We start from the raw sequence: 17,500 nt of genomic DNA, 5'->3' as shown, positions 1-17,500 counted from the left end.
TGTATTCTTCTGGAGGAGTATATATCATCCTCGAAGTGTGTTAATTCGGATGCGTTGTAGAGTTAGTCCTTCCAAATGCCCGGTCAAATGGAAAGCGCCCTAAGAGTAAAAAGATTTGACACCAGGAACTACACAAAAACGGCACAGCAGCGAAAAAGTTAAATGAAACGGTTTCAAGGAGAGAGCTTTCAAAAGCTTGAGAAATGTTTTCATTGGAATATACTTTTATTCCATTCGCAAGGAGATTGTTTACAGGAATTGAAATTGAATTTTTAATAACTAATAAGGGAGAGGAAGGGATTCTCGCGTTCAACAGTTGTTCTCTGACCACAAGCTGAAGTTGAAAAAGTTCCCTCGTTAACTTCTCGTCCTTCTCTTTTGTGGTTGTAAAAAGCCGACCGGTCTGTCTCCAACACGAGCGGACTCCTAGAGATTTCTTTTGTCAATTACTATCTATTTTTCCCGTTTGGGAACGACTTTTACGTAATATTAACCACATGTTGATGTATTATAGCACGTTTTTTCCGCATGTCTTTTCCGCTTTTCCGCTTTCTTGTAGTTTCCCTGAGAAATTTTTTTCGTTCCTCCAAGTTGATGCTCCACTCGTACGAAAGGCAATAATTCAAGGAACATTTCGTCAGCTATGAAGTACTCGAGTGTGAAAACCCCTTGTGGTGGCTTACGCTTTTTTGCAGTGTTGATGATGTCCTTTTCCAGTTTGGTTCACATCTCTGTCATGCATGATCAGCTCCTAAAAAAATGACGATGGCCATGCAACTGGACAAAAGCCTGAGTCGATGTTGTTGCGCGAAAGCAGAGGAATTAAGAAGATCACTACCTAAAAAACACAAGACCATCACATTAAAAAACTAGTTAAAATCCTTGAAGAGAGAGGTCTGTCGTTGACATTTCTTAGCTCATTACCCTACCATGCCAAAACAAAATAGAGTGTTTCGTCTCTCCGGTCGAGAACATACATACATACATACATAATACATAATCTTTATTTAACGTGGGAGAAACGCTTAGCTATAGCTATTTTGCAGGTTTTCCACAAAGGTATCTTTTAACAAATTTGTTGATCCAATACCACATTTTTGAGAAGTAAGGACCGAGGAAAATGATACTAGGCCGACACTTTCAAAGAATTGTAATTACATTTTTGATAACTAATATAATAGGGAGAGGCAGTGCGCTGCAATGCGGAATTTCCGCGTTCAAGTACCGCTTTGACCACAAGCTGAAGTGCAGCCCTCAAGCGCTGTGTAAATAGCGCGCCAACCGCTGTGCCTCCAACATGAGCGAAATCCAACAAATTTCTTCTGTTAATTACTATCAGTTTTTCCATTGGCTTTAAAACGCCCTTGAGTGAACGGTCAATTAAACACATGTTGATGTAATATGATTTATGATCATCCCTTTATTCCAGGGCATCTACTTACTGTAAACCGGAAAAAGTTGATTTTATATCTTTGTGCATGTCTCTTCTATTGCCCCAAGTTGATGCTCCACTCGTTCGAAAGGCAGTAACTCAAAGACCATTTCGTCAGCTATGAAAGACTCGAGAATGAGAAAACCTTGTGGTGGCTTGCGTTTCCTGGTTGTGTTAATGATGTGCTTTACCAGTTTGGTTCTCATCTCTGCCATGGATGATCAGCCTGAGCCTGTGTCGATTCTGTTACCCAAACACAGTGGAATTAAGAAGAAAAGCCCCCAAGAACCACAAGATATTGAAAAACGAGTGAAAATCCTTGAAGAGAGGTATGTCATTGACAATCTTTAGGTCGTTTCCCTACCAATGCAAAATAGATTGTGTCGTCTCACCGGTCGAGAATGTATCTTATATTAATTTACCCAGAGCTTCATAGCTAGTTTCTATAAAAACGTTATAACCTACACCCACTTGTAACTTGCCCATGGTCTACAATCCCGTATTTTCGAGAAGTAAAGTCCTAGCAAAATGATACTACGGTCGACTCTCTTTGACACGAAAATTCTTTTGAAAATATTTCCCGCCCTTGTGTGTTATGAGCTCCGTATAAGCTTTAACCCGTGTTAAATCACATTTCCATTGTTGTTTAATCAACATCGGCGTACATAGGTATTTCGCGTTGTTTTAATACCTCTCTTTAGTATCAAACACGACGAGTTGAATTTAGTTCCATTAGCGGATGAAAACCGTCAGATTTTCAATTATATAATTACTGTCCTTTTTTTCTCTGTAGACTTGATGCACTGATGGGGCGAAAATCATCAACTGAACATGAAGATTCTTACTCTTCAGTTACGGCCTACATTATGGGTTGGTATCAGTCTAGAGATACGAAAAGTCAAAAGTAAAATTTTTTCTTAACAAAATATGGTTATTCTTTTTTCTTTTGCGGCTGTAATACGGCTTAGCAACACTCATGTGCCTACTGATGTAAGATTTTCAATGCCAATAGATCAGCTCAACAAAATTTATGCTAAGATAAACTGAGTTATTTGATTCAGTGTATTAACAAAACCACTGAGTACTATAAATTTTACATGATTTACAAAATTAATGTCAGAACTTAAGCAAAAGAAAATGCTGGGGGAAAACAATACCTTTTAGCTTTTTGTTAAACGAAAACCGTTTGAAAAGCAAAATAATGATTAAATGATATCTGACACTGCAAGTAATTTGGAATATGTCCATTGATATTCTCTTAAGCCTGGTTTCCACTGTCGACGCAAGCAAAATTTTAAGCATAAACGGAAGCACAATAGTGCTTATTCCGCCATGAAAATGTGCCTGAAGCAAGTATGAGAACAATCACAAGGATCAACATTTTCCTCTTTATATTCATGACTCGTACACAAGGATGGATGTGCAGCTCGAACTGTGAGCCTAAGTGTAGTGTTTAATGCCGTCCGAGTATCGTTACAAAGCTCAGATAAGATACTAGTTACAAGGTAAACATAAAGTAAGAACCACTCAGGCTAAAGCATATGCAACCGCCTGATACGTAAAACCCAGTGGGAAAATAGGAACGTATTCCCCAACCAAATGCAGGCGCACTAACCTCTGGGGCCTAGAGGTAATATAAGATTTTTTAGACATACAAAGTGATCTAAAATAAAATTTGAAAGTTCGAGAGCTGAGATGAATACATTACATCCTGACAAACCTTATATATCTAAATAACAATAGACTAATTCAATGCCACAGCGGCACCCGTGCATTTCATGCCAACAGGAAAATGTTTACATTGTTTGTCGCTATCACTTACAGTTCAGCTCCGCCGAATGTAAATACATTTTCCTTGTGCTTATGCTTGAGTTCGCTTGCGTTGTGTGAAAACGGGACGTAACGCAATCACAGCGGAAGCTGCGATTGTTCGTCCAATGAAAAAGGCCCGTTCCAGATTCCCCTCGCGGTGCCGCGTTGTGAAAGACAACTTGTAACTTGCGAATCATTGTCTCTGCGTTCTGTGCTTCACAGTGATTGGGTTATGATACGTTTTCACTTGAAACGAATCTGTGTTGTTTGCGTTTATGCTTGCACTTGTGTTGCTCGCGTCGCTAGTGAAAACCAGGCATTAAAAACAATGAAGGTTTGTGCAATTTTTTCAATCATAAAGGACAGCCTGCTGGCCAAAACAGTGGAAACGGAAAGATGGGACCTCCTGGACCCCCTGGGCCACCAGGGCCACCAGGATTGGCTGGTAGCCCTGGTTCGGATGGCAAAACTGGCGCAAAAGGTAAAGCAAAAGTAAATGTTGTAATAGACCTTATTCATAAATGGCGGTCAATTTATAATTCTTTTGTCGAAGTTGAAACAAATTAATGGTGTAGCGATGGGCACAAGAATGGGACCTAGCTATGCCAATCTTTTTGAAGGATATGTTGAACACCAATTTTTTAATCAGTACAACGGCCCCAAACCTGAACTCTATGGCCGCTACATCGACGACTGCATCGGCGCTATTTTATCCAGCAGAGAAGAACTCGATCAATTTTTAACCTCCGTCAACTCTTTTCATCCGGCTCTTAAATATACCTGGGAAATTTCGAAAACTTCTTTGGCTTTCCTAGATATCAAAGTTTCTATTAGAGGCAACGTGCTATGTACTAGTGTGCACTACAAACCTACTGATTCACACAGTTATTTGTTGTATTCATCGTCACATCCATCACATATCAAGAACTCCATTCCTTATTCTCAATTTCTTAGACTTCGACGTCTATGTAGTGATGACTCCGATTTTTCCAGCAAATCAGAGGAGATGTGCCAGTTCTTCGAAAAACGTGGCTATCCTGTCTCTGTGGTCAAAGCGGGCCATCATCGCGCCCAAAAATTTGATCGATAGTCATCACTACAAACGTCACAAAAAGATAAGAATGACAGAATTCCATTCACCCTCACTTTCCATCCTCATAATCACGCAGTCAAAAGCATCATTCTTAGTAATTTTAAATTACTCCAAAATGATCCCGAGACTGGTAGAATCTTTTCGCAACCTCCACTTATTTCATTCAAACGCGACAAAAACTTAGGCAACTTTTTAGTTAGAAGCGCGCTCAAAACTAACGAGCAACCCGACACTTTCAAATGCGCGCGCTCACGATGCAAAACTTGTCTTTTCATTGTTAACACTAGCAAGATATCGGGACCTAAGCGATCTGTTAAGATCACCGATCGTTTCACATGTACCTCCGCAAATGTCATTTATTGCATAACCTGTACGTTATGCAATAAATTATACATTGGTGAGACAGGTAGACGACTAGGTGACCGATTCCGCGAACACCTTCGCGATGTTGAGAAGAATGACAAGGATGCATCTAAGCCAGTCGCTCGTCATTTTAATCTGCCTAACCACTCCAAAAAACACATGGCTATCTGCGGCCTTTCCCTACATCTAGGTACGACGGAAAGCCGCAAGAATCTGGAACAAAAATTCATCTTCCAAATCGGCACCCTTAATCCTCACGGTATTAACGGACGCTTTTCATTTAACTAATATATTCCTATTTTTTACGTTGCCATGTTACCACCAATAGCGTAGCTCCTACTCTACTATAAAAACTACACGTAACCCATAATCCCTCGATTCGCTCTGACGAAGGGCTAACGCTCGAAACGTCAGCTTTTAGAATCTCTGTACGGTGGCCAATTTACATTATCAACTCCGTTGATAAAACCAAATTTTTGTATACTACTTCCCCACCGACGCAGCACCACAGTTTCTTTAGAAACTACCCCTTCATTCTGAAGTGCAAATTGAAGTGAAAAACACAACTATCAAACCGCGCGCGCAGCCTTGCACTTCTTCCTCGCGCAGCGTTGAAATAAAAGAAGATAAAATAGGCGAGTGTACCTCTTTCTTCACAGGGGAACCAGGAACGCCTGGCTCAAACACGCCGTCACCAGGCCCTCCTGGTCCTAAAGGAGATCAAGGAGCCCGGGGACCTCAAGGCGCCAGAGGAGAAAAAGGAGAAAACGGGACTGCAAAGTCAGGGGTTAAATATGTGCGCTGGGGAAGGACCACATGTCCCAGAGGTGCTCAGATTGTCTATGAAGGTATAAAGTTCTCTGAACAACGTAATCCAACGCTTGCTGATATTTTCCATCGGTTGTAAAAATACCGTGACTGACCTAATTTATTTCATGTTTCGGGTGGTTGCGATAGAAAAATTTATAAAGGAATATTAAAAGATTTATGAAAGTCAAGTAGACTATTGCACGACTGATAAAACAAAGCAAAAATAGACAACGATTACTCAAAAGAAACCAAAGACTGCTCGGAAACAAATCAGGGTTGGAATAATGCGGAATAATGGATAATGAATAAAGAATATGTATCTTTCGAACATTCGGAATAGAGAATTATACTCTGAGGGGTTCCGTTAAGGAATAACGAATTCGGAAAAAAAGAATATCTAACAAAATTTCAATAATGAATAATAAATAAATCGGAAAAAATGGAAGGAATAGTGCTTCTACCCCCGAGAACAAAGCATGGCAAATAATACGGCCAAAAACCTCTACATTTCAATTTTTTAGAAGTGTAATTTAATTAAGAGTACCTGCTTTTCATGGCTGAGGAAGATCGACGCGTTTTACATCCTCTTCTCACGTTGCAGGAATAATGGGGGGTGAACACTACAACAACTACGGTGGTGGAGCCAAGTACCTTTGTCTTCCTCACACTCCAAAGTACGACAAGTACAAAGATGGTAGCCAAAGTGCAGGATACATTTACGGCACTGAGTATGAAGTCAGTTCATACAACGGAGACCCTTTTGACAGAAGTCTCCATGATCATGAAGCACCCTGTGTTGTCTGCTTTGTGACGACACGTGGTTCAATGCTGATGATGCCCGCAAGGAATGACTGTCCATCTGGATGGACTGAGGAGTATCATGGGTATATGATGACTGCACATCGTGGTCACAGACATTCAACTGATTTCATCTGTGTTGATGGTGATCCAGAATTCGTTCCGGGTAGCAATGCTAACAAGGATGGTGCCTTGCTGTATCCTGTGGAAGGTGTTTGTGGTTCACTTCCCTGTCTTCCATATGTCAGCGGTCGAGAGTTGACATGCGCCGTCTGCACCAAGTAAAGAAGAAAGAAAGCTTGAACAGTAGTTGATTTGCATTAGAACTAAACAGAAACTAAATGAAATACCATTCGCTAGCAAGCCAGAGAGCAAATGTAGAGTAAGGCTTCTTCCATATGTCAGCGGTCGAGAGTTGACATGCGCCGTCTGCACCAAGTAAAGAGATTAAATTCAAGTCCGGCGCATTAAAAAAGGCTTGATACTTTCAGCACGAGAAGATAAAATTCGTATCCCCGCGCGGCCATGTAATATCCTCTATTTATTATATAGATACTGATGAAATACCAGGATTTCTCCTTTTACTAAAAAATCATATCTTCACCGCGCGCAGTGAATGTTCTCAAAATCATAACATTGTATGTTACTCCCAGTAAATATTGAGTACAGTCTGCCTCCCAGTCTCACTCTCTATAAACCACACGACAAACTAGATTGCTTCTAGGTTTGTTCTTTGAATATAATTTATGGGACTTTTAAATTTTCTTTTTTCTCTTTTTCCCGCCTCGAATAGCCCTCGCTAATTGCGGCAAAAAGTCTGCAACTTAGAATTTTTTAGATCAAATAAAGAAACGTTGTTGAATACAAAGCCGTAGTTTGAACACCAGTCTAAGGGCGCTTTCCTTTTGTCAGAACTGGCCGGCCAGACAGTTTGCAAAGAAAATGCAACAATTTGAAGGAACACTTGCATGATAATCCCTTGTATTCTTCTGGAGGAGTATATATCATCCTCGAAGTGTGTTAATTCGGATGCGTTGTAGAGTTAGTCCTTCCAAATGCCCGGTCTGGCCGGTCAGTTCCGTCAAATGGAAAGCGCCCTAAGAGTAAAAAGATTTGACACCAGGAACTACACAAAAACGGCACAGCAGCGAAAAAGTTTAATGAAACGGTTTCAAGGAGAGAGCTTTCAAAAGCTTGAGAAATGTTTTCATTGGAATATACTTTTATTCCATTCGCAAGGAGATTGTTTACAGGAATTGAAATTGAATTTTTAATAACTAATAAAGGAGAGGAAGGGATTCTTGCGTTCAACAGTTGTTCTCTGACCACAAGCTGAAGTTGAAAAAGTCCCTTCGTTAACTTCTCGTCCTTCTCTTTTGTGGTTGTAAAAAGCCGACCGGTCTGTCTCCAACACGAGCGGACTCCTAGAGATTTCTTTTGTCAACTACTATCTATTTTTTCCGTTTGGGAACGATCAATTAACCACATGTTGATGTATTATAGCACGTTTTTCCGCTTTTCCGCTTTCTTGTAGTTTCCCTGAGAAATTTTTTTTCGTTCCTCCAAGTTGATGCTCCACTCGTACGAAAGGCAATAATTCAAGGAACATTTCGTCAGCTAGCTATGAAGTACTCGAGTGTGAAAACCCCTTGTGGTGGCTTACGCTTTTTTGCAGTGTTAATGATGTCCTTTTCCAGTTTGGTTCACATCTCTGTCATGCATGATCAGCTCCTACGAAAATGACGATGGCCATGCAACTGGACAAAATCCTGAGTCGATGTTGTTGCGCGAAAGCAGAGGAAATAAGAAGATCACTACCTAAAAAACACAAGACCATCACATTGAAAAACGAGTTAAAATCCTTGAAGAGAGAGGTCTGTCGTTGACATTTCTTAGCTCATTACCCTACCATGCCAAAACAAAAAATAGAGTGTTTCGTCTCTCCGGTCGAGAACATACATACATACATACATACATACATACATACATACATACATACATACATACATACATACATACATACATACATACATACATACATACATACATAATCTTTATTTAACGTGGGAGAAACGCTTAGCTATAGCTATTTTGCAGGTTTTCCACAAACTTTAAGGTATCTTTTAACAAATTTGTTGATCCAATACCACATTTTTGAGAAGTAAGGTCCGAGAAAAATGATACTAGGCCGACACTTTCAAAGAATTGTAATTACATTTTTGATAACTAATAGGGAGAGGCAGTGCGCTGCAATGCGGAATTTCCGCGTTCAAGTACCGCTTTGACCACAAGCTGAAGTGCAGCCCTCAAGCGCTGTGTAAATAGCGCGCCAACCGCTGTGCCTCCAACATGAGCGAAATCCAACAAATTTCTTCTGTTAATTACTATCAGTTTTTCCATTGGCTTTAAAACGACCTTGAGTGAACGGTCAATTAAACACATGTTGATGTAATATGATTTATGATCATCCCTTTATTCCAGGGCATCTACTTACTGTAAACCGGAAAAAGTTGATTTTATATCTTTGTGCATGTCTCTTCTATTGCCCCAAGTTGATGCTCCACTCGTTCGAAAGGCAGTAACTCAAAGACCATTTCGTCAGCTATGAAAGACTCGAGAATGAGAAAACCTTGTGGTGGCTTGCGTTTCCTGGTTGTGTTAATGATGTGCTTTACCAGTTTGGTTCTCATCTCTGCCATGGATGATCAGCCTGAGCCTGTGTCGATTCTGTTACCCAAATACAGTGGAATTAAGAAGAAAAGCCCCCAAGAACCACAAGATATTGAAAAACGAGTGAAAATCCTTGAAGAGAGGTATGTCATTGACAATCTTTAGGTCGTTTCCCTACCAATGCAAAATAGATTGTGTCGTCTCACCGGTCGAGAATGTATCTTATATTAATTTACCCAGAGCTTCATAGCTAGTTTCTATAAAAACGTTATAACCTACACCCACTTGTAACTTGCCCATGGTCTACAATCCCGTATTTTCGAGAAGTAAAGTCCTAGCAAAATGATACTACGGTCGACTCTCTTTGACACGAAAATTCTTTTGAAAATATTTCCCGCCCTTGTGTGTTATGAGCTCCGTATAAGCTTTAACCCGTGTTAAATCACATTTCCATTGTTGTTTGATCAACATCGGCGTACATAGGTATTTCGCATTGTTTTAATACCTCTCTTTAGTATCAAACACGACGAGTTGAATTTAGTTCCATTAGCGGATGAAAACCGTCAGATTTTCAATTATTCAATTACTGTCCTTTTTTTCTCTGTAGACTTGATGCACTGATGGGGCGAAAATCATCAACTGAACATGAAGATTCTTACTCTTCAGTTACGGCCTACATTATGGGTTGGTATCAGTCTAGAGATACGAAAAGTCAAAAGTAAAATTTTTTCTTAACAAAATATGGTTATTCTTTTTTCTTTTGCGGCTGTAATACGGCTTAGCAACACTCATGTGCCTACTGATGTAAGATTTTCAATGCCAATAGATCAGCTCAACAAAATTTATGCTAAGATAAACTGAGTTATTTGATTCAGTGTATTAACAAAACCACTGAGTACTATAAATTTTACATGATTTACAAAATTAATGTCAGAACTTAAGCAAAAGAAAATGCTGGGGGAAAACAATACCTTTTAGCTTTTTGTTAAACGAAAACCGTTTGAAAAGCAAAATAATGATTAAATGATATCTGACACTGCAAGTAATTTGGAATATGTCCATTGATATTCTCTTAAGCCTGGTTTCCACTGTCGACGCAAGCAAAATTTTAAGCATAAACGGAAGCACAATAGTGCTTATTCCGCCATGAAAATGTGCCTGACGCAAGTATGAGAACAATCACAAGGATCAACATTTTCCTCTTTATATTCATGACTCGTACACAAGAATGGATGTGCAGCTCGAACTGTGAGCCTAAGTGTTTAATGCCGTCCGAGTATCGTTACAAAGCTCAGATAAGATACTAGTTACAAGGTAAACATAAAGTAAGAACCACTCAGGCTAAAGCATATGCAACCGCCTGATACGTAAAACCCAGTGGGAAAATAGGAACGTATTCCCCAACCAAATGCAGGCGCACTAACCTCTGGGGCCTAGAGGTAATATAAGATTTTTTAGACATACAAAGTGATCTAAAATAAAATTTGAAAGTTCGAGAGCTGAGATGAATACATTACATCCTGACAAACCTTATATATCTAAATAACAATAGACTAATTCAATGCCACAGCGGCACCCGTGCATTTCATGCCAACAGGAAAATATTTACATTGTTTGTCGCTATCACTTACAGTTCAGCTCCGCCGAATGTAAATACATTTTCCTTGTGCTTATGCTTGAGTTCGCTTGCGTTGTGTGAAAACGGGACGTAACGCAATCACAGCGGAAGCTGCGATTGTTCGTCCAATGAAAAAGGCCCGTTCCAGATTCCCCTCGCGGTGCCGCGTTGTGAAAGACAACTTGTAACTTGCGAATCATTGTCTCTGCGTTCTGTGCTTCACAGTGATTGGGTTATGATACGTTTTCACTTGAAACGAATCTGTGTTGTTTGCGTTTATGCTTGCACTTGTGTTGCTCGCGTCGCTAGTGAAAACCAGGCATTAAAAACAATGAAGTTTTGTGCAATTTTTTCAATCATAAAGGACAGCCTGCTGGCCAAAACAGTGGAAACGGAAAGATGGGACCTCCTGGACCCCCTGGGCCACCAGGGCCACCAGGATTGGCTGGTAGCCCTGGTTCGGATGGCAAAACTGGCGCAAAAGGTAAAGCAAAAGTAAATGTTGTAATAGACCTTATTCATAAATGGCGGTCAATTTATAATTCTTTTGTCGAAGTTGAAACAAATTAATGGTGTAGCGATGGGCACAAGAATGGGACCTAGCTATGCCAATCTTTTTGAAGGATATGTTGAACACCAATTTTTTAATCAGTACAACGGCCCCAAACCTGAACTCTATGGCCGCTACATCGACGACTGCATCGGCGCTATTTTATCCAGCAGAGAAGAACTCGATCAATTTTTAACCTCCGTCAACTCTTTTCATCCGGCTCTTAAATATACCTGGGAAATTTCGAAAACTTCTTTGGCTTTCCTAGATATCAAAGTTTCTATTAGAGGCAACGTGCTATGTACTAGTGTGCACTACAAACCTACTGATTCACACAGTTATTTGTTGTATTCATCGTCACATCCATCACATATCAAGAACTCCATTCCTTATTCTCAATTTCTTAGACTTCGACGTCTATGTAGTGATGACTCCGATTTTTCCAGCAAATCAGAGGAGATGTGCCAGTTCTTCGAAAAACGTGGCTATCCTGTCTCTGTGGTCAAAGCGGGCCATCATCGCGCCCAAAAATTTGATCGATAGTCATCACTACAAACGTCACAAAAAGATAAGAATGACAGAATTCCATTCACCCTCACTTTCCATCCTCATAATCACGCAGTCAAAAGCATCATTCTTAGTAATTTTAAATTACTCCAAAATGATCCCGAGACTGGTAGAATCTTTTCGCAACCTCCACTTATTTCATTCAAACGCGACAAAAACTTAGGCAACTTTTTAGTTAGAAGCGCGCTCAAAACTAACGAGCAACCCGGCACTTTCAAATGCGCGCGCTCACGATGCAAAACTTGTCTTTTCATTGTTAACACTAGCAAGATATCGGGACCTAAGCGATCTGTTAAGATCACCGATCGTTTCACATGTACCTCCGCAAATGTCATTTATTGCGTAACCTGTACGTTATGCAATAAATTATACATTGGTGAGACAGGTAGACGACTAGGTGACCGATTCCGCGAACACCTTCGCGATGTTGAGAAGAATGACAAGGATGCATCTAAGCCAGTCGCTCGTCATTTTAATCTGCCTAACCACTCCAAAAAACACATGGCTATCTGCGGCCTTTCCCTACATCTAGGTACGACGGAAAGCCGCAAGAATCTGGAACAAAAATTCATCTTCCAAATCGGCACCCTTAATCCTCACGGTATTAACGGACGCTTTTCATTTAACTAATATATTCCTATTTTTTACGTTGCCATGTTACCACCAATAGCGTAGCTCCTACTCTACTATAAAAACTACACGTAACCCATAATCCATCGATTCGCTCTGACGAAGGGCTAACGCTCGAAACGTCAGCTTTTAGAATCTCTGTACGGTGGCCAATTTACATTATCAACTCCGTTGATAAAACCAGATTTTTGTATACTACTTCCCCACCGACGCAGCACCACAGTTTCTTTAGAAACTACCCCTTCATTCTGAAGTGCAAATTGAAGTGAAAAACACAACTATCAAACCGCGCGCGCAGCCTTGCACCTCTTCCTCGCGCAGCGTTGAAATAAAAGAAGATAAGATAGGCGAGTGTACCTCTTTCTTCACAGGGGAACCAGGAACGCCTGGCTCAAACACGCCGTCACCAGGCCCTCCTGGTCCTAAAGGAGATCAAGGAGCCCGGGGACCTCAAGGCGCCAGAGGAGAAAAAGGAGAAAACGGGACTGCAAAGTCAGGGGTTAAATATGTGCGCTGGGGAAGGACCACATGTCCCAGAGGTGCTCAGATTGTCTATGAAGGTATAAAGTTCTCTGAACAACGTAATCCAACGCTTGCTGATATTTTCCATCGGTTGTAAAAATACCGTGACTGACCTAATTGATTTCATGTTTGGGGTGGTTGCGATAGAAAAATTTATAAAGGAATATTAAAAGATTTATGAAAGTCAAGTAGACTATTGCACGACTGATAAAACAAAGCAAAAATAGACAACGATTACTCAAAAGAAACCAAAGACTGCTCGGAAACAAATCAGGGTTGGAATAATGCGGAATAATGGATAATGAATAAAGAATATGTATCTTTCGAACATTCGGAATAGAGAATTATACTCTGAGGGGTTCCGTTAAGGAATAATGAATTCGGAGAAAAAGAATATCTAACAAAATTTCAATAATGAATAATAAATAAATCGGAAAAAATGGAAGGCAGAGTGCTTCTACCCCCGAGAACAAAGCATGGCAAATAATACGGCCAAAAACCTCAACATTTCAATTTTTTAGAAGTGTAATTTAATTAAGAGTACCTGCTTTTCATGGCTGAGGAAGATCGACGCGTTTTACATCCTCTTCTCACGTTGCAGGAATAATGGGGGGTGAACACTACAACAACTACGGTGGTGGAGCCAAGTACCTTTGTCTTCCTCACACTCCAAAGTACGACAAGTACAAAGATGGTCACCAGTCTGCAGGATACATTTACGGCACTGAGTATGAAGTCAGTTCATACAACGGAGACCCTTTTGACAGAAGTCTCCATGATCATGAAGCACCCTGTGTTGTCTGCTTTGTGACGACACGTGGTTCAATGCTGATGATGCCCGCAAGGAATGACTGTCCATCTGGATGGACTGAGGAGTATCATGGGTATATGATGACTGCACATCGTGGTCACAGACATTCAACTGATTTCATCTGTGTTGATGGTGATCCAGAATTCGTTCCGGGTAGCAATGCTAACAAGGATGGTGCCTTGCTGTATCCTGTGGAAGGCGTTTGTGGTTCACTTCCCTGTCTTCCATATGTCAGCGGTCGAGAGTTGACATGCGCCGTCTGCACCAAGTAAAGAAGAAAGAAAGCTTGAACAGTAGTTGATTTGCATTAGAACTAAACAGAAACTAAATGAAATACCATTCGCTAGCAAGCCAGAGAGCAAATGTAGAGTAAGGCTTCTTCCATATGTCAGCGGTCGAGAGTTGACATGCGCCGTCTGCACCAAGTAAAGAGATTAAATTCAAGTCCGGCGCATTAAAAAAGGCTTGAACAGGACTTACAATACAATACATAGAGGATATTACATGGCCACGCGGGGATACGAATTTTATCTTCGAGTGCTGAAAGTATCTCTCACGCTTTGCTCGCTCGTGAGAGATACTTTCAGCACGAGAAGATAAACTTCGTATCCCCAAGCGGCCATGTAATGTTCTGTTTATTATATAGATATTGATGAAATGTCTAGATTTAAAACAACTTGTTTTATTCATTTTCGAAATGATGAAAAAGTGTTCACCAACCACTAAAACACGCAAGTTGTGTAACATGAAACAAGATATGAAAGTTATGAAAAACAAATCCTGATAATGTAAAATTTGCAATAAAAATGTTAATGTAGTAGAGAAAAATTATATTAAGGCACAAAAGTTTTGTACATTGAGGAGGAAGCTCGCGTTTTATTGGCTAATCGTGTTCGTTACCATGACGACAGCTATATCCTCACATGTGAAAGATAAAAATGATACATTCACTGCGGGCGGTGAAGATATGATTTTTTAGTAAAAGGAGAAATCCTGGTATTTCATCAGTATCTATATAATAAAATGCAATACAATACAATACATACTTAATTGACCGTCTTACACGGAACGAATTAACCGACATCCATTTCTCCAGATGCTTTACACTATAACCTTTGAAGTTCTGTAAACATTTCAATATACAGATAAGATAACTCATCCACTGAGTACTTTGAGATGAGCCGGCATTGGATAATTAGTAACGTTGACCGGATTTAAGTTATCTTACCTAACAAAGCACTCCCTTCCATGCGCAGCAGAGCTCTTTTTTCTTTTAATTGTGTTCGTGTTGTGTGGGCTCACTTGTGTTCGTTAGGCTGACGAGTACAGTGACTTCTGCCTCCCGCGCATTCGTTTACAAGTCATTTTTGTTAAGTGAACCCACGCAACGTGAAGTAGCAAGTAACCGCCGCGCATGCTCAATGCTGTGAGACCTGTACTCTTCAGCCTGGCGAACGCAAAAAGAAAATAGACATCTGCTAGCAGGTAAAACACGCCCGCCAATGAAGCATTGCTCAACCGAATTGATTATTTGCTTCTGCGAAATTCCATAATTCACAAAAGTGTTTTTGCACCATATCTTACCTTTGTACCTTATCTTACCTAAGAAAACATGCTCGTCAATGAAAAAACGAAGTCGATCTCATTATTTGCGTCGGCTTCGGAGTTGAGTATTTAGCAGCATTTTTTTCGCACAATATTTGGATTGGGAAGCCTTCTCTGGTTCTAAGAAGCTGCTCCCGAAGAAATCCATGTACTAGACGATAAGAGCAGTAACTAAAGACGCCACCAACTCGCCCGACATGAAATAAAACTAAATTTACAATTCCTCAGTGGGGATGAGATTACAATCACATGAAAGTAGTTGCAGTATAAACAAGCCAACGTTTGTTATGTTTGCTTATCAGTGACTTTTCTAGAATTGGTGACTCTTAAAAGTCAAATTTTACAGCATAAGACAAGGAATAAACGGTGCCGATTAATTTGTTGGCATTGAAAAAATAGAATGAGATAATCGGATTTCGTTATTTTGATAAATACAACCAACGCAAAGTTCTTTGGTTATCAGTATTGACATACAACCCAACATAAAAGTAACTAACTTCCAATTTAAATTAATTGGTTGGTTTCAATCAAGGGTTGTTTAGTAACTATGCGCTTTGTGAAACAATTCGGCCTTTTTAAAGGGATTTCCCGGCTTTGTTGGGGTTTCCACGATTACAACTGTAGTCATCGGACACAGATATTTCTAGGGATTCTTCAAGGTTAGCGTTCCTCCCTAATATAACGAGCGTCTGCTGAAACAAGCCACACATTCCTTTCCCTTTGTTAAGAAACTGTCATCTGGAAATCACGTTCGGGTAACTTAGGAACCAATCTGCGCTGTGTAGATCTTCCCTGGGAGCGTCAATGCGTGAACTTCTTCTTTGCATGAATCATGAAATTAAAGGGACGAAGCCTTTTCAAAATATTCCTCAGAAACATTAATTTTGTTTCCTGGGTGGGTTATGCATTTGCACTCTCGCGAGTCAAAATGTGTCGTTTCATCTACTAGTAAAATTGAAAGCGCCGTGGAAATATATAAATACGAACTGAAATATTAAAGTACTTCGAGTGTATTTGAACTGCACGTGAACCATTACCTTCAAGCGCAATGAACACAACTAGGAAAGTAGCGAAAAGAAAGCTTGGAAAAAATCCATTACGTTTAAGCTTGGTAAATTTTAGTCTGCGGCTTTTGGCGATGATCGTCTCAAAATTTGATTTAATGTTTTTGAGTTCCGAACCGATCGTTCGTACTCAGTGTTTCTTCGATTTGAAAAACAAAGCAAACCTTAAATCTGGTTAACCGGAGGACTACAAGAAATGGGGTTATTCAAACGAAACGACTCCATTGAAATAGCGCGAAAAGAAATGTAAATATGATATCAATACCGAGCGAACGCCACAAATAGGTTTGAATCGCACGGAAGCAAAATGTTTCAACCTTACGAATTCTACCGTACTCATTCGGTGAAGAGCTGCAAACATCTAAGCTAAAGCATGAAATTTATAAATATAAAGTTTTTCTTTGATAAGAATTTAAGTCAGTGATTTTAAATCCTGAACACACGAAGCCCGTCTCCTTGCAGTTTTCTCAGAGTCTAAAGTGCACTTCCAGAATCTGAAAGTCCGTTGTGATTGATCTACGTAAATTCCGGCTCGTTTCACCAGACACTCGTGGGGAAAGAACACGTGACTAAGAGGCTAAGATATTTGAGCCTTGCCCGAACTTGTTTAAAACAAAAATTCGTTATTGAATTGGCCTTGCCATGGAATCTGTATGAACAAAATGGCTTAACTATGAAACCATCCAACTGCGAGACGAAATAAAGATTTATAAACACAATAGTAGTAAAATTTGAACTTGCTTTAGTACGTAGCGAAATAGTAAGGGTTGGGTACGTTATGCCCATGAAAGTTTCATAAATAATCCATGAACCTAACACCTTATCAAGACACCGATAAAATGTCACATGTCTGAGTTTTAAACCCGATACAGCACTCCTTATTAGAATTCTTTATACAAAGAATTATAATGAGGCCCGGCTTGTTTTTCCTGTATGCTAATGTTACAGTATTCTACTCATATTGTGCACTATTGTCTGGACTCCAGAGGGACACGCTTTTTGTGCAATGTTTTTGAAGCCGTTCAATAAACTCGCATGTCGTGCTTTATCGGGTCAAAAAACACTCGGTTTCGCCTCGTTGTTTTAAACCCGATACTTTTATTCGTTTTTTACTCAATAAATTAAATATTCAAGTCCCGTCATGTTTGGACTTGG

General features: G+C 40.0%; 2 protein-coding genes and 1 long non-coding RNA gene across 3 annotated transcripts; 2 read left to right on the top strand and 1 right to left on the bottom strand.

The window, feature by feature from the left end:
* Positions 1-1,352: 1,352 nt before the first annotated feature.
* On the top strand, positions 1,353-7,068 carry LOC137978451 (uncharacterized). Its single transcript, XM_068825380.1, has 5 exons — positions 1,353-1,761; positions 2,226-2,302; positions 3,606-3,725; positions 5,360-5,548; positions 6,112-7,068. The coding sequence occupies exons 1-5, from the start codon at positions 1,553-1,555 to the stop codon at positions 6,591-6,593; spliced, it is 1,077 nt and encodes a 358-aa protein (XP_068681481.1). The 5' UTR covers positions 1,353-1,552; the 3' UTR covers positions 6,594-7,068.
* Positions 7,069-8,921, bottom strand: LOC137978453 (uncharacterized). Its single transcript, XR_011118173.1, has 2 exons — positions 8,803-8,921; positions 7,069-8,126 (listed from the first exon to the last, which is right to left on the bottom strand). It is a non-coding gene; the product is annotated as an uncharacterized lncRNA (long non-coding RNA).
* Positions 8,700-15,501, top strand: LOC137978452 (uncharacterized). Its single transcript, XM_068825382.1, has 5 exons — positions 8,700-9,121; positions 9,586-9,662; positions 10,961-11,080; positions 12,715-12,903; positions 13,467-15,501. The coding sequence occupies exons 1-5, from the start codon at positions 8,913-8,915 to the stop codon at positions 13,946-13,948; spliced, it is 1,077 nt and encodes a 358-aa protein (XP_068681483.1). The 5' UTR covers positions 8,700-8,912; the 3' UTR covers positions 13,949-15,501.
* Positions 15,502-17,500: the final 1,999 nt, after the last annotated feature.

Source organism: Montipora foliosa, chromosome 12 (assembly GCF_036669935.1).
Source record: "Montipora foliosa isolate CH-2021 chromosome 12, ASM3666993v2, whole genome shotgun sequence".
NCBI lineage: Eukaryota > Metazoa > Cnidaria > Anthozoa > Scleractinia > Acroporidae > Montipora > Montipora foliosa.
This window is presented reverse-complemented; position numbering and strand designations above follow the sequence as displayed.